At 33.8% G+C, this 18,583-nt stretch overlaps 1 protein-coding gene across 1 annotated transcript; it reads right to left on the bottom strand.

Moving 5' to 3' along the window:
- Positions 1 to 15,289: 15,289 nt before the first annotated feature.
- On the bottom strand, positions 15,290 to 18,261 carry LOC120265777 (annexin D3). Its single transcript, XM_039273739.1, has 6 exons — positions 18,073 to 18,261; positions 17,778 to 17,923; positions 16,495 to 16,722; positions 16,164 to 16,379; positions 15,755 to 15,850; positions 15,290 to 15,680 (listed from the first exon to the last, which is right to left on the bottom strand). Exons 1-6 carry the CDS (start codon positions 18,146 to 18,148, stop codon positions 15,474 to 15,476), a joined length of 969 nt encoding a protein of 322 aa, XP_039129673.1. The 5' UTR covers positions 18,149 to 18,261; the 3' UTR covers positions 15,290 to 15,473.
- Between the last annotated feature and the right edge of the window lie 322 nt (positions 18,262 to 18,583).

The following is an 18,583-nucleotide window of genomic DNA, read 5'->3' as shown; positions in this document are numbered from 1 at the left end:
CATAAGGAAAGAATGCTTCGCATTCATATCACCTAAGCACTTATCAATGATGTACATATCTTGATAGAATGTGAGATATAAATATGATTATTATCCTAAAGGAATAAGAATAGAAGAGCATCTTAAGGAAGAAGAGCTTTTAAAAGAAGAAGAACAAATTGCTAGACAATTAGAAGAAATAGATATTGATGATTTAACAAAAAGATCATGAATAGTAGATAATTATGATGAGATACATATGAATGTGCAAACAACCCCAAGTGTAGGAAGTAATAATCAAGCAAGCTAATCTAGTCCAGTAAGGTTAACAACTACTGAACATACTTCAAAAACAACACAACCCTTTAGACAACCAAGAAATTATGAATTTTTTAATTATCCAGAATAATCTTAGAAAAATTTTAGTAGAAGAGAAAAATTGGATCCCTTAGAAGCAATAAAAACTATGTCACAACAAGATTACCATGGTAGCATGTTAATAATCAATATAGTACATCCTCAATAATGGTATGAACTATTAGACAGATGGGAATATGATGCCATTAATGCATTAGATAATGTAGGAATAGTAAATTTTATAGAAAATTTATTAGAAACAACTGCTAGAAATATGATAAATAGTTGGAAAATATATTTTCCAAAAATGATTATAAATATTTGATAGACATGGCAGACAATGCAATGTTGAGCATTACTTTGATAGACATGGCAGACAATCCAATGTTTGATAAGTGCTTGTGTGATATGAATGCGAAGCATTCTTTCCTTATGTTGAGCATTACTTTTCTCGGGTTTTTACACTAATATGTGTGTTTTTATGTTACTTTCGTGCAGGTAGGGTTGTGAGGCCGAGTATGAAGGAAAGAAGCCAATGTGGATCATAATGCACTGATTTTGGAGGAAATCTTGCTAAGGTTCAAACGCGAAGACATAGGTCAGGTGCGAGATGCTAGAGTGTGTGCCAACCTCCCCATATTTGATTTAGCACAACCATTTGGATGGGCACAAGGCGATCACACTCAAGCATTCCGACTTATGCACATAGAACAAGATCTCCACCAACTTGTCCGGTCATTAAAGAAGCAAAGCGATCCACGACGTGAGCGCGATGCCCGCTTACGTCACCTCAAGATGAAAGTATGGACTCGAAATATTTTTAGGGCGGTGCATCGTAGTGGAACAACATGGCGAAAAGTATGTAAAGCAACATTGTTCACAGACGTCGAGAAAAACAGGAATTGAGAATCCAGCAAGGCGCAGTGAAAATTATACATGCCCGTGTGGAAATTTCACATGGGCTGTGAAAAATCCACGAGGCGCGTGTGGTCGCCCGATTCTAGCCCTATTTAAAAGCCGATTCAGCCCGATTTCGAGCATTCTTTTCTCCATCTTTTCCCCAACTTGAAAGAGGGTTTCGGCTAGGGTTTTGAGAGTTATTGGCTAAAGTTTTGGAGAGGTTCTACAGCTCCGATATCGTCATTCCTGAGGAAGAAGGTTGGTAGGGGAGCTTCCGTCGAGGTGTATCCTATACCGGACAAGGGAATCCTTGGACGATGAGTAGAGGACTTTCCACAAGACCATCGACACGCTTATCGAGGGGGTTTCTCTATAGATTCATTGCTTTTACATTCTATTTCTTTTATTGTACTTAGCTCCATGGAGAGCTAAACCCCTAGTGGGTACTTGGGTATTTGTGAACCCTAGGATGTATTTGTTTCATTGAATCTCATTATTATGCTTTCAATTAATTGATGTTTGTTGTGAGTTTCAACCTTGAATGCTTGATTGGATGAACATTTCCCTAGAGTGACACCTGTGGTTGAGAGTTCTTGTTGGTAACTTTGTGAGTGAGTGACACACCACGAGCGTTAGACAAAAAGCTAGGTTGGAGAGGGTTGAGAGGGTGAGTCGAGAGGTACAGGAGCGTCCCATTTCCCCTCCAACGTAATAGATTCTACCTCCGTTCCTCGAGTTCTTTGCGGCCATAATAGAGCCGAATGGTCTAAGGGATGACCCTCACTGGGGCTTAGTTACATGTGCAACATAGTGAAGTGTTGAGGTGATCTAGTATCTAGGGCTTAATCGTGGTTAGGGACCTTCCACCTGGACCAAAGGGTTAGGTCTATAATTAGGAAGAGATTTATCACTTGGAATCCCTACAGCTCTTTGCAACTCTATTCAAGTGCGAGGTTGAGAGGTTATCTAATCTCTCCTTCGGGACATGTATAGAGTTTGGTATAGTTGACCTTAGATTTGGGACTATGTAATTAAGGATTTCCACGACTCACCATTGCATTGATTAGGAAGTATAATAGAGGGTTCTTGCACTTGAAACAATTATCCTAGGCGGAGCATCATCCAAGTACCCCATCTTTATCGATTGTCTTACCTCCTCCTTTACTCGTGCTCTCTTACTTGTTGATTTTACTTTTGAGAATTGAATTATTTTCACACTTATCACTATTGATCTTTCACATAGCTAAGAAGCGGATTAAGTGTTTTTACTCCCTACTCCCCGTGGATTCGATACCCGCTCATCCGAATTATTACTCGACAAACCCGTGCACTTATGGATATACGCAGGGGACCTTGTCAATTACCATGGTAGCATGATAATAATCAATATAGTACATCCTCAATAATGGTATGAACTATTAGACATATGGGAATATGATGTCATTAATGCATTAGATAATGTAGGAATAGTAAATTTTATATAAAATTTATTAGAAACAACTGCTAGAAATATGATAAATAGTTGGAAAATAAATTTTCCAAAAATGATTATCAATATTTGATAGACATGGCAGACAATCCATATGAAATTATAATACTAGTAGGACAAATTATATTAGGAACAGATCCCTCCAGGGGAGAAACATTATTACAAGACATAGCTACAAGAGAATTCTATAGATTACATCTAGATAACTTCAATGATATTATAAAATTTAGCTAAAGTTATATAACCTTAGAAAAAAATACAGAAAGAGTATTTTCAAGACCAGAATTAACTTAAAAATAGTTTAGCAAGTTACTAAAACCATTAGGAGATTTAATTTATAAAACATGGAGAGATCAAAGCAATGAAAATGTTACAACAGTTGGACCCGCTATTTTTTTTCACTTTTAATTATTTAAAAGAAAAATGTTTAGAATAATGAAGAAAATAGACAAATAGCAAGCTATAGCTATTACAAACAAGATATATGTACCTGCAATACATAAACCTAGAAAAAAAATAAAATGCAGCACATATTATAAAAAGGAAGACAAAGAAAAAATCATATAAAAAAGTTTAAAATTCACAAACCACCTGTAAAATGCAAATGCTTTATTTGTGGAGAAATAAGATTTTGTACAAGTCATTATACTAAGGACAAAGTTAAAAAGAAAAGGTTAAATATGTATCAACAGTTGGAATTACCAGAAGAAGTAGACATTGTAAGTGTAGCAAGCAATGACACTACAAAAGACAGTGATAAATGTAGTATATTTGGAGGAGAAGATATTAATTTTACTGAAGAAAGTAAACTTTTAGAATTCAATCAGTTTTTTAGTGATATAGAACCAATGGATAATGGATGGCTTACAGTCTAGATAAAAATCCTAAATTTCTTTTAGAAACTATTAGTTCCGGTGCACATATTGTGGGTTAAATTTCACTCAATCTCTCATGAAAACACTTATACAATCACACACAAACCAAAGAGAAAGAATTCACATGAAATTGGTAACCCGGTTCGCACAACACTTGTCTACGATCATGGCGCCCGACCCTGGGAGCAAGCTTGAGATAAAATTCACTAAATTAGGGTAATAAAAATGAGTACAATTTTCACACCAATCTTCATAAAGATAAACAACAACCCTCTCTAGATTGCCCGATACCCACTCTCTCTCACTCACACACTTGAGTCTCTCCGATAGCTCATTCTAAATCTCAAAGCAAGGTTTTTTATATAGACGTCTCAATGTTCCAAATATAGCACTTTCCTCTTTTATAATATCCGCAGTTCCTAATTTAAACACCTTCTAAACTTAGACATTGCAACTCCTATTGCAACCAAACTTGCAACGCGGCCCACCTGCTAACCTTAACTGAGTCGCAACTTTCATTGCAACATGACATACAGACCCCTCCATCCCTGTTGATTATTTCCTACTCCGAGTCGATGTAGTTGAATCCTCCCGATCTTGATCATGACCAACCCCATATGACATGTCTCCATCATACCAAAAATAGTCCTCAAATCTTTTACTAAACTTGATCCCCAAGTCATCCAAGTTCACTCTTTAATGATCTTTCCAAACTTGATATTCATTCATCCAAGTTTGATCTTCACAATCGTCTTTGTTACCAAGCTTAGTTCTTAAATATTCACCATGTATAGTTGCATCTTCAAATAGCTCCACATATAAATAGCTTTAATTAGATCTTGACCTCTATGTAGTTGATCTCCTAAGCTTGATTCACTTGCCAAACATAAATGTGCCTTCATATGGTAATTGTTTTCACTTCAAGAGAGATCGTCCAAGATGATTATCTTACTACAAATAGCTCCTCCAAAGATAGCCTGATCTCACAAAAATCTTCTTGATGCCTCCACGCCAAGTCATCTTTCCATGCAACCAAGCTTGCCATGTCACCTTGATGCACCACGTCATTGTTGTTGCCACGATATCATAACTTGGTGTCAAATAATGCCAACTAACGTACCTCCGCACTAATAGAAACATATAAGCAGAAAATAGATAATACTTGTATGCATGAATTTATAGATCATAAAATAAATTTTAAGCGAAATATAATATTTGTTATAAGTTTCATATTACTAGATATAGGATGACATCTGATAAATGTGATTTATCCTTTTCAAACTCTGTGCAAAAGGAATATTATAATCATATAATTAGCCAAATAAATATTAAACTGGTAGTAAGTCAAGTACCATCAAACGATAAAAGGATAATAGTTCAATTATTAAAAAGAATAGAACAATTAGAAAGAGAAAATAACGAGTTAAAAGAAAAGTAAACTTTCTATGGAAAATAAAGGAAAAGGAGTTGTAATTACAGAAGCAACTGAAAAAGAAATAGAGAATATAAGGAAATAAATCATTTTGGGATATCAATGAAAAGTATTAGCTTTTGAATTGTCTTGGTCATCATCTCCTCTCATCTCCATTATAACCTCAACTTCCCTTGCCCCACTCTGATAACTCTCATAACCCCGTAGTTGTAAGATAGCCCCTGCCCCCTCCCCCATGTAAAAAGAGTATAATATAGGTGTGAAGAAGCTCAGAGATGTTTTTAAGTAGGTACACAATAATTACTTGAGTATGTTGACAAGGAGCACTTGGGTCTCTCCGCTAGCTCATTCTAAATCTCAAAGCAAGGTCTTTTATATAGACGTCTCCATGTTGCAAATATAGCACTTCCCTCTTTTAGAATCTCCGCAGATTTCAATTTAAACACCTTCTAAACTTAGACATTGCAACTCCTATTGTAACCAAGCTTGCAACGCAGCCCACTTGCTAACCTTAACTAAGTCGCAACTTTCGTTGCAACATGACATGTAGACCCCTCCAGCCCTCTTGACTATATCCTACTCTAAGTTGATGTAGTTGAATCCTCCTGATCGTAATCATGACCAACCCTATATGATGTGTCTCCATCATACCAAAAATAGTCCTCAAATCTTTTACTAAACTTGATCCCCAAGTCATCCAAGTTCACTCTTTAATGATCTTTCCAAACTTGATATTCATTCATCCAAGTTTGATCTTCACAATCGTCTTTGTTACCAAGCTTAGTTCTTAAATATTCACCATGTATAGTTGCATCTTCAAATAGCTCCACATATAAATAGCTTAATTAGATCTTGACCTCTATGTAGTTGATCTCCTAAGCTTGATTCACTTGCCAAACATAAATGTGCCTTCATATGGTAATTGTTTTCACTTCAAGAGAGATCGTCCAAGATGATTATCTTACTACAAATAGCTCCTCCAAAGATAGCCTGATCTCACAAAAATCTTCTTGATGCCTCCACGCCAAGTCATCTTTCCATGCAACCAAGCTTGCCATGTCACCTTGATGCACCACGTCATTGTTGTTGCCACGATATCATAACTTGGTGTCAAATAATGCCAACTAACGTACCTCCGCACTAATAGAAACATATAAGCAGAAAATAGATAATACTTGTATGCATGAATTTATAGATCATAAAATAAATTTTAAGCGAAATATAATATTTGTTATAAGTTTCATATTACTAGATATAGGATGACATCTGATAAATGTGATTTATCCTTTTCAAACTCTGTGCAAAAGGAATATTATAATCATATAATTAGCCAAATAAATATTAAACTGGTAGTAAGTCAAGTACCATCAAACGATAAAAGGATAATAGTTCAATTATTAAAAAGAATAGAACAATTAGAAAGAGAAAATAACGAGTTAAAAGAAAAGTAAACTTTCTATGGAAAATAAAGGAAAAGGAGTTGTAATTACAGAAGCAACTGAAAAAGAAATAGAGAATATTAGGAAATAAATCATTTTGGGATATCAATGAAAAGTATTAGCTTTTGAATTGTCTTGGTCATCATCTCCTCTCATCTCCATTATAACCTCAACTTCCCTTGCCCCACTCTGATAACTCTCATAACCCCGTAGTTGTAAGACAGCCCCTGCCCCCTCCCCCACGTAAAAAGAGTATAATATAGGTGTGAAGAAGCTCAGAGATGTTTTTAAGTAGGTACACAATAATTACTTGAGTATGTTGACAAGGAGCACTTGGGTCTCTCCGCTAGCTCATTCTAAATCTCAAAGCAAGGTCTTTTATATAGACGTCTCCATGTTGCAAATATAGCACTTCCCTCTTTTAGAATCTCCGCAGATTTCAATTTAAACACCTTCTAAACTTAGACATTGTAACTCCTATTGTAACCAAGCTTGCAACGCAGCCCACCTGCTAACCTTAACTAAGTCGCAACTTTCGTTGCAACATGACATGTAGACCCCTCCAGCCCTCTTGACTATATCCTACTCTAAGTTGATGTAGTTGAATCCTCCTGATCGTAATCATGACCAACCCTATATGATGTGTCTCCATCATACCAAAAATAGTCCTCAAATCTTTTACTAAACTTGATCCCCAAGTCATCCAAGTTCACTCTTTAATGATCTTTCCAAACTTGATATTCATTCATCCAAGTTTGATTTTCACAATCTTCTTTGTTACCAAGCTTGATCTTCTATTCATCCAAGCTTAGTTCTTAAATATTCACCATGTATAGTTGTGTCTACAAATAGCTCCACCTATAAATAGCTTTAATTAGATCTTGACCTCTATGTAGTTGATTTTCCAAGCTTGATTCACTTGCCAAACATAAATGTGTCTTCATATGGTAATTGTTTTCACTTCAAGAGAGATCCTCCAAGATGATTATCTTACTACAAATAGCTCCTCCAAAGATAGCCTGATCTCACAAAAATCTTCTTGATGCCTCCACACCAAGTCATCTTTCCATGTCACCAAGCTTGCCATGTCACCTTGATGCACCACATCATTGTTGTTGCCATGATATCTTAACTTGGTGTCAAATGATGCCAACTAACATACCTCCGCACTAACAGAAATATTTAAGCAGAAAATAGATAATACTCTACGCATGAATTTATAGATCATAAAATGAATTTTAAGCAAAATATGATATTTGTTAAAAGTTTCATATTACTAGATATAGGACGACATCTGATAAATGTGATTTTTCCTTATACAAACTCTGTGCAAAAAGAATATTATAATCATATAATTAGCCAAATAAATATTGAACTGGTAGTAAGTCAAGTACCATCAAATTTTAAAAGGATAATAGTTCAATTATTAAAAAGAAAAGAACAATTAGAAAGAGAAAATAACGAGTTAAAAGAAAAGTAAACTTTCGATGGAAAATAAAGGAAAAAGAGTTGTAATTATAGAAGCACCTGAAAAAGAAATAGAGAATATGAGGAAATAAATCATTTTGGGATATCAATGAAAAGTATTAGCTTTTGAATTGACTTGGTCATCATCTCCTCTCATCTCCATTATACCCTTAACTTCCCTTGCCCCACTCTAATAACTCTCATAACCCCGTAGTTGTAAGAGAGCCCCTGCCCCCTCCCCCATGTAAAAAGAGTATAATATAGGTGTGAAGAAGCTCAGAGATGTTTTTAAGTAGGTACACAATAATTACTTGAGTACATTGACAAGGAGCATGGGTGTAACTGCTTATCTCAAGGTAGCAGATGGGTAAGATGTACTTTAATTTGACAAAATCATTAATATATGGACCAAAGAGGAAAGGGCGCTACTCGTACCTAAGATGTTAACATGATAAAGCGTCTCACAAGCACCCCTCAAGTATGAGTGCACCCAAGTGTGAGCTTGTCTCTCACTGGAGTGGAATGTGAAGGGCGAGCTCACCAATGACATTATGTTAAATGCATTTCGGGCTAATGTGCCCATGAATGTAAGGATGTTTTTTATATTAAAAATATCAACATCACACTATTTAGATTAAAAATTAATTTAAAAATAAGAGAAGGAAAGATACAAAAAAAAAAACACAAATTAATGGGAAAATTGAAAAATATAAAAAAATAATAGAAAAAATATTTGATAATATTACTCTCTCTATTCCTTTTTATATGTCACAAATCCATGTTCTTTTTATCTATCATTTTCTAACATCAAAAGCATTTATTATTATTTTTCCAAAATTACCCTTAACAATATTCAATTCTCTTCTTGGAATTAAATATGAGAGAGAAATATAAAGATATAAATTAGGGGTAATTTTGGAAAGATGACTAATTTTTTTATAAAATTTTGTGAAATAACTAAATTTCTTGGTATGCGAGATTCGGTTAACCACGACAGATAAAAAGGAACAAAGACAGTACATGGAACTGCTAATAATTTATTCAAGGACGTTCTTATATTAAATGCAAATGTTTACTTTTACATTCCCAATGACACCCAGTGTCACTTTAATGAATAAAATTGCGCACCATCACTACATCTTGTCATGTGATAGATGTTAAAGAGATTTTTACAAAACTCTAGTTAGTTGGGCCACTTTGTAGTTTATTCCAATTTAAGTTTCAAATTCTATTTTTGGGTGGTTTTTTCAATATAGCCTTTTTTTTAATTATCAAAATAACTTCATGTGAAATTTATTCACTAATATAGGTTTGAAAACCTTGTCAAATAATAAAAAAATATATAGTATTAGTTAAAACCTATCATAGGTAGGATGACTAAGTAACAGGACTTGTCACATCTAAAATATTAATCTCTCCTTCTATAATTTTGCTATGTTTTCCTAACACAAATAAGATCTCAAATTTGGAAGCATAAAAAAGGACAAATTAATTTTTGAGGTCATCACCTCCCATTACAAGTATCTCCATAGCAAATATAATAGTGACTACTTTAGAAATATGGTCAGAATTAAGCAAAAATTTATTACCAAATTGTTGTCACTAAAAAGTTTGGTATTTGTGATAAAACTATATGACCACAATTAAACAAAATTTTGTAACAAAATTGTCATCACTAAAAACTATTGGAATTTATGATTTAAATATATGGTCACAATAACCTTACATATTTGTGACAATATTTTTGAAAAGAAAAGACTAATAGTGATTAATAAAGTTATCACAATATTTCATTTTATTGTGACAACATTGTCGACACTAAAATAATTTATAATAGTAATAATTTTTTTTTGTCACTAGTGATATGATTATTAGTGACCATTATTTCATCACTAACGTTTTTTAGAGATAGTATTATTAGTAGTATCTTTACTATTGTCACAAATAAACTTATTAATTGGATGTCATAAAATAATATTATATATTATGAATATAGAATTATATCACTGACAATTTTGTCATAGAAGACATCTTTTTAGTTGTAAAATATTGTCATACAAGCGAATAAAAATATTTAATATTATATAAAATAAATAATTATAACTCAATATACAAAATTCTTGTTTTGAATATATAAAATTGAAAATTTTAATATCCAAAATACAATTATAAAATTATCCTAAACTACTTTTCAATTTAATTTTTGAGATGAAGTAGTCCATTATGCATTTAAATCTCCTTTTTCTTGTGATTTTACTATGTCTTGTAATAACTTGTTTCCGCTAGAATTTGACTCTTTTATAAAATAGTAAATATTTTTTTTTCCATTTCTAAATCTTAAAATAGAACCAATTCTATTTTTAACAAATTTCAAAATTTAGAAATTTATTTGAAAAAAGACAATTCTATTGCAGATTTTAGAAATGGATTTGAAATAGAAAATATTTATTTTTCAAATTCTAAGAAAAAGATATTTAGTCTATGACTAAGGAAGAATTCAAAAAAGGTCATTATTGATACTGGGAAGTGGGGATCTCATCTCAAACAAATTCAAGTACATTTTAAATTCATTTCAAACTGCTAAAATGAACTATGAATTCTATTTCTAATTCAATTAGCAATGAGATTTATTGAAATAGAAAATTTCATTTCAAAACCATATTTTAAAATGAATCAGCGATAAAATTAACTAATTTTGAATGGAAAATTCCATTTCTAAATTAAAATTTTCTCGTAGTGTTTGGTGGGCTTCACATAAAAGTATTAACTAAAAGTAACAAGAGATGTTACAAATGATGAAGGCGTAATTATTTTTCTTGTACCTGATTTGCCATGGGGCGACATATGAAAATTTTGAAGAAATAATTCAACCTTCAACGTAGGCGGTATTGTGACAATGTCATAATGTTAGCAAAATTATATTAAAAAGAAAAAGAATGACCTTATAAAATTAACTTGGTAAAATTACTTGATTCCTCCATTTACATTCATAGTAATGATTATTTATTGGTAAATCCGGCTTTGGTTCAGTCAGGATATGTGAGAGGTTGAACATGTTTAGCGCCGAGAACACCTTCTGTTAGCATCGTTTGAAGAACGTGCCAGCGAATTGATCAATCTTCGAGACCTCAGGAAGTGACTTAGCGGTGGTCATCGCATTATCCATAAAATTGTTCTTAAGATTGTTGGAAATTATGATTTAATGTTGGAGCAGAAACACAGATACCGTTGTTCTCCAGGATCCAACAGTCAAGTTCTTTGCTCGCGCACCAGAACAGAGAACATACGAGCGGACAGATTTTTGGGTGAAGGAAAAAAGGAAGAAGAAAAGGAGAAAGTTATCTTAAAATCTAGGGACGGATTAGGTTTGATGGGCGGTTCTCGAAGGATCACGGAGAAGAGACGCGGCTGGAACCGAGAAGCCGTTCTTTAAAAAGGCGCAAAAAATTAAAATTTTAAACATAAGATAAAAGGCAAAAAGATAAAAACCTATGGCGTGACTGCACGCAATAAATCTGGTGCATTCATGTCAGCACCATGCGGCTACGTGAGTTCAAAATTTCTAAGCTAATTTCCGAATCCAAACCCTGAAATTTGCAACCCCCCCTGCGCCTGCGCGTAAGAGAGCATAACCATTAAAGCAAGGTTAAAGGATAATGAATAGTACTATATATAAAGTGGATGAATTCCTTGTAGCTAAGCAATGTGGTACTAAACCTTTAGTAGGAATGTTTTGAAACAATATGGGCCTAAAGAATATGGGCCCTCTAACATTCCGGATCTGGTCGGGGCGCTGTTTTGAGCTGATTTATTGGAGGAGTTTGGCTTTTAGGCCTTGGTTTGAAGCCCAGTTCATCCTCAAAGCTTCTTCTCCATCTTCATAATCACCTAATCCCCCTACCTTGGAATTCTTGGTACTGACAGCAGCTAAGGAAAGTGGAGTTTCTGGAATTGGTTCTTCATCAAGATTTTTTAGTTTTTATTTTTGGTTGTTGATCTTCTAAGCTTCAAGTCTGGTTTAGTTACTGAAGGACTATGCTTAGTTGTATGTTCGTGTGTTTAAGCTGCCTTGTGATTTAATTAACTAGAGTTATGCATGCTTGTTTGTTATCATTGAGTTGGTAGAACTAGTGGGTTTTCATAATGTGGATTCTTTTGATAGTTGTAGTCTGATGTTATTCTTGTGATTATCAGATTTTGGTGATGTTTAGTTCTTAAGCCTGGGTTATTTCCTAGTTTGTTTTTTTCATGTTTAAAAAAATAATAATAATGCTGGAATCTTAAAATCTTAAATCTTGTTTATGTTTGGGTGTTGTAAAGTTGTTGAAGTGGTGGTATTCATGAGTTTCTGGTATTCATGAGTTTTCTGGAATATATATATATATATATATATATATATATATATATATGTATATACTCTTTTTATGGAAGGAATTTACATGTTGCTTTGCAAATTCTGGCTTATAAGTTAAATCATTATTGAGATTCCTATCTTATTGGGCTAAACTGTTTTTAAAATTAGCATTTAGCCGGTGAGGTTATATCCGTAATAATGCTTTTGAGTTTATTAGTAGAATGATTAATTTCCTTAGGATGCGTTGTCTGTAGTTTTTCTTGTTATTAGTATTATATGAGATCATAGAATGCCTTTAGTTTAGTGATGATATTTTCTATATGCATCCTGTAAGCTTGGACCTGAAACTAACAGTCATTTTTTTTAATTATTTAGATATAGGCCTTCATGTTTGTGAACCTGACATTGTGAGTGTGCAGCCTTGTATAATTTAGTTGTTATTTATCAACATTTTGGTCTAAGCATGGGATTCTTTTATCTTGAATTATAGTTTGTTGCATGTGTATATGTTTATATCTGTGTGAGGTGTCCTGATCTTTAGTTGGCCTAGACTTTCTAATTAGTGATTATCATGTTGTGATTGTTAAAGCCTGGTGATTTAATACTTGTTCTCATGTTTTATTTTATTTCGTGTTTCTTTTAGATTATGGTTTGAGTGGGTATAAATTCTTCCTCTACGGCTTAGGGTAAGTTAGGCCCGGCCCAAGACTTATTTCTGAGTGTAGTTTCTTTTGTTGGGTTAGATTTCTGTAGCGAGTCTTAGTTTGCGGGATTGGTGACACCAACCTTGTAGCTTAGAGCCAAGTAGGCTCTCACACCCGCAAAATTTCGTATTTATGACATTTATTATTTATTTAATTATTTAATTACTTTGTAATTTTATTTATTTTTGTTACTTATTTTAGTTATTTAATTCCTTTATTTTCTGCATTATTTCTTTGGTATTTCTCTGTATGTATTCTGAATTTCTGCGGTTTTAGTACATCTCCATTCCTGGCTTGCCCAGCTAGGAGGAGTAAGTCCTAGCCATGTGCATATGTTTTCTGTAGTAGTGCTACCCCCTAACTGAGGTCGAAGATCCGGCTTCGGTTGTTGATATTCTGTTTTGTTTTGTTCCGACTTCACAGTCGATGATCCAGCCTCATGCTGTTGATTTCTGTTATCAGTCAGAGAGATGTACACATCTGTTTTCTGCGTGTTTTCCGTATTTTTGATTTATTCTGGATTTTGAGGATTTTCTATATTTCTGTATGAATTATTATTATTATTATTCTGCAAAATTTGCATTATCTGTTATTTCTAGGATCCTACTAGGCCCTTGTGGCTCATGCACTCTGTAAATTCTGTTCTCGCAGGAGAAGATTAAGTCTAGGATCGAGGTGTCTTGGGGTCGTATTTCCTACTTTGGCAGTATCTTTGTAATGAACTTTTCTGTATGAGTAAGACTTGTATTATGTCTATATTCGTGGTTCGCAAACTGTTTGTTGGGCCCGATTTTCTGTAGGGCTGCTAAAACCCTTACTTGTATTATTTCGGTTTCTGTTATCCTATTTGTAGTTTTGTATTACTATTCCTATTCTGTTTGTTAGGGTTGACTCTGATCAGGTCAAATTTGAGGCCTTGCACCCAGTGGGGCCCAGTCCCATTCGATGCACCCAGTGACATACACTGAGCATATAGACGACACAGATGTACAAATGCATTTCCTCTCGTAAACCAATTTGCATACACAAAAAGAAAGGGCTATACAGCAACCGATGAATTCAAATGCAACTTTAACAGGTGATTTACATTGGCATGGATCGTCTGGGAGGAATCAGTGCATGATAAAGGGTCCTTACGGATGCTTAGAGAAATCCATCAATCCAATTTCATCATCCTTATAAAGGTATGTAGGAACAAGGTTATATATATATATAATATATTTTAAAGACTCATTATAAATTTTTACCTCAATATAGGCAAGTATTATGTATTGCTCTGGATAACCCAAGATGATGGATTTTTGGGGTTGTAAATTAGTGCAATCGTTAATTTTAATACACTAGAAAGATGTTGTTCAATTGTCACAGATCGAGTATTTGAAGTTGTGATCGAGAGAACTTTTAAGGTTTGCATGACTTAAGGAATGATTTTACAAGACATGGCAAACTACAAAATCAAACCGATTTTGTTAGTGGAAGAACTTTTAGTTAATGGAAGATTTATTTATTGTTAAAATTGTTGTTAGTGTAGTGATTTTGAGGTAAAAGAATATTGGCAACGCATCTTGATAAAATTGTTGTTTTCAATGAGTGATAATAAAAAAGGATTGAAAAAAAATTGAAATTAATCTCTCTTAATAAATTAAGTGCATTGCCATTTCTAAATCAAGTTCTTTTGCACCCAAAGCTGATCCGGGCTCTTAATTGTAACTAAGCACTTTATTCCACAGAAGTGATTCTAAATGCTGTTAGTTGTAAGTTATATTTTCGCTTGATAACTGATAACCCTATACTCTTTACTGCTCATAAAGACTCCCTCCATCAATTTTATTATTTTATTTTATTTTACTTCGTATTTTTCTCGTCTGCTTCCTTTTTATATATATATATATATATATATATTTATGTATATATATGTCCAAATGTTTGGAGTCATATGTCTCACTGATTTGATATAACTCAATTCAATAGTGAGCACTTAACATGAATAATTTACACCTTAACAAATAATGAGTTTCAAGTTCATCATTTGGCCTCGCCGCTGAATTAAATTAAGGATCCAATATCAACAATGAGGCGATTAAATCACATCTGCTGAATCACTGCAATTAATCCAACTATTATTTGCACAAGCTGTTAATTAATCTCAACAAAAGCCCCTGCAATAAGCCAATGATATCCTTGCTCATGATAATTGGCTGTTTAGGCATGGTTCAACCCCTTTCCTTGAAATGTTTATGGTACAAAAATGTGCAATTATAAAGTTTCAACGAAAATAAAGCCTCAGAGTCTCTTGAAATAACTGAAACAATTTGTAAAACAGATGGAATTCAAAAGAATCCAGCAGCATCCAAGCAGAGCTTGTTTATCAAACAATCCTTACAATATATCAACAATACTCTAATGCAATTTAATTCGACCAATGTTATTTCTTAAACTTACAATGATCTTCCAACTATACAAGGGGCTCATGGTTGTCAAGGTTCAGCACTTCCAACCAGGGTGAGCAAGAAATTCTTGTAATCTCCGGATGTGTCGCCAATAATATCAGCATTAACAGTGGTTTTGTATCTGATCATATATTCCTCTTTGATGTTCTTCATATCAATCTCAGCACGAGTTACGATAGCTCTTGTTAACGAGTCCTCATCTGTTCCCAAGCTGACCACTGAGGTCCTAACAACCTGATTATCAACGGTTTCATCAAGAAAAGATTAATAATCTTTAATCTGTTCTTATTACAAAGAATGACTATTACCTCTGCAAAGTGCTTTTCTGGAGACTCTATGCAGCAAACAACAGTAATCAGTATGGATTTGAGCTCATTGTCATAGCTCTTGTTGCTCTCAACATCCTGCCAATTCAGAGCATCAGTAGAAGAGACAGCAGTAGCTTATATTGTAATATCTTCATTTTCCGATATAAAAGGTCTAACATGATCAAGTTGATCCACTAGCAAGAATACAGGAATTTTGTGGAAGTAAATATCGCTAGAGCAGCAGTTCTCCATTCAAAAATCAAATACACAGCATAAAATAAAAAAACAACAATAAAAACTATTGAAATGTCTTTAATCTTGCATCAATCAATTAAAAGTGGAGGCATATCTGCATTTTTAACATAAGGTTGTTTCAGTCAACTATACTTGCAACGCTGCTTACGAGTACCTCGTAGAAGGATTTCCCATTTGTTTTTTGGTAACAGTGGAAACTTTCTTTCAGATGGTGAAAGCTTCTTGTGGAAAGAATGTTCACAAGACCTGTGGGGGGCTCTTGTTGCCACAGTTTGATAGCATTATAGAGCTCAGCTGCATCAGTATCAACCAAGTTCTCATTCACATACATACCATCATACCTATAGGAGCTCACAAGACGGACCAGTAACTGCACAAAAATACTGCTCAGGTTAAACTATAGAGGATGTGAGGTAAAAGAAATAAACAGCATTTTCTGAGGCGATTTCAACTACATTCACATTACTTCCCAATCATAAACTCACCTGAGTCAGGAAAGGGTGTCGAGAATAATAATTAATTATGTCTTCTTCAAGTGAAGAGTAGTAGAGGAAGCAGTAGGCTTGTCGTACAGCAATCAGATGGTCTGGAGAGGAGGCACACGCAATCTCAACAATGATAGACGCATGTCGATACCCCTTCTTTTTAAGAGCCTCATGAGCCAAAGTTGCATCCCTTTCAGCAGGATCTTGTACCCATAGGATCACAGCCCTCTGTTCAAGAAAAAATTGCAGATCAGCACATTCTTTGTGGTTGCAGCTTGAAAATGGCTCAAATATAATGAAATTTCCATATCATCAATTGCTTATTAGATCCATATATTTCTTTGATTCACACATTAGTCAAAGTGGGAAAAAACTGAAAACTCAGTGATGGAACTGGTGGCATAATTGAAAATTTTTACCAATCACCATGACCATATATTGTTGGTACTTCACTGAAACTACTTCAAGGACTTCATCAATACAACAGAACCTTTAGTTATCCAATCAATTTTTATATTATTTATTTATTTATTTATTTTGAACTAGAGTCAATCAGTCAAATAAATCACAATATAAACATGATCCACAGCACAAAAGCACAAGCTTTCAAGATTGATTAATATCGTTCAGAAATTGTGTTAGCCAGGGGAATGTATAGGATAAAATAATTTCCAAGAAACATAAAATTTTCAGTATTTTGATGGCTGAAGGACCATTTTCATTTTGAGAAATGAAACCAAGAACTCAATAGTAGATAGCTAACAAAGTGAAGTTCTCAAAATCAAGAGATAATACCTCCACCAAATTTTGATATAGCAAATCAAACAACACCGCAGTAATTGCAGAGTACAAATACACCTTTCGCAAATGCAAAACTCATTGGTCTTATACACAGACATTTCCAGAATTCTACCAAACCAATAAAAAAACCATCTCCATATAACGTTGAAGTTAAAAAATACCAGAAACAAATGTATGTAATTAAAAATCCCATATTTCCTTGTAAAAATGATCTGAACTTCTGCAAAATAAACAAGATGAGTTTACACTTACAACAAAAGAAAGGAAGAAACTTCCTACAAAACACAAGATTTAAACTGTTAGAGTGAATAATAAAAAATTCTTTCATTCTGAAATCTGGGGAAAGGCAAATGGAATCAATAAAACAGAAACATGATCATTAAAAACAGAAAAGTGAAGGCTGATACAATTCAAATTGCGATCAACAAAGGAATAATAATAGTTTTAAAAAAAAAGCCAAAAATCACAAATTTGACCCATACCCTAAAATCACCGGACAGTTCGGAGTGGAGGCTATCAATAAGGGATTTAGGGAAGAGGCGCGCATAAACCTCACGGATCTCCCGTCGCTGCACGGCAGACCTGCGACCTAGAATCTCAATGATGGCCTTCTCGTCCGTGCCCCAGCCTGCGCAAAAGAAGACCAAATCGAAACAGCATTCAACAGAGAAGATCATTCATCCCTTTTCTACATCTTTCTCAAATTTCCAAAAGATAACGAATCAAATTTCCGAAAAATTGGAGAGGAAACAGAATGGAATCAGTGATTTGATTTGCCTTTGAAGGCCTTGTAGAGTTTGTGGCAGTCTTCTTCTGGGGTCGGGAGGGGTTGTGGGACTGTGAGTGTGCTCATCCTTTCTCCTGCTCAGCCTCCTCTGTTTCTCTGAACTTTGTCTATTAGTTTGATGCTTTAAGCACTCAAATGACACAGCGAGAGAGAGAGGTTCAGTTTATTTCCATTTAATCAGCTTTTTTACATGCTGGTGAGCAATTTAAAAAAATACTAAATGACCTCTATGCCCTTGATATATAGAAGAAAAAAAGACCTCAAAATCCCTGACACATTTACTGATGATAACATATATATGATTTTTTTAAGATAATTTAATGATTAACAATTAAATTAAGATAATTTCTTGGTCTCAAATTTTATTCCACATTTTAATTTTTGTAATTAATTATTAAAATTTATAAAATTTCATTTTAAATGCATGTTTAATTATTACAATTACTTATTTTAATTAAATAATTTTCTATAATTACTAAAATTGCTATAATTAATTGTAAA

This window comes from Dioscorea cayenensis, chromosome 7 (genome assembly GCF_009730915.1).
Source record: "Dioscorea cayenensis subsp. rotundata cultivar TDr96_F1 chromosome 7, TDr96_F1_v2_PseudoChromosome.rev07_lg8_w22 25.fasta, whole genome shotgun sequence".
Lineage (NCBI taxonomy): Eukaryota > Viridiplantae > Streptophyta > Magnoliopsida > Dioscoreales > Dioscoreaceae > Dioscorea > Dioscorea cayenensis.
The sequence above is the reverse complement of the archived record's forward strand: the minus strand, read 5'-3'. Positions and strand labels throughout refer to the sequence as shown.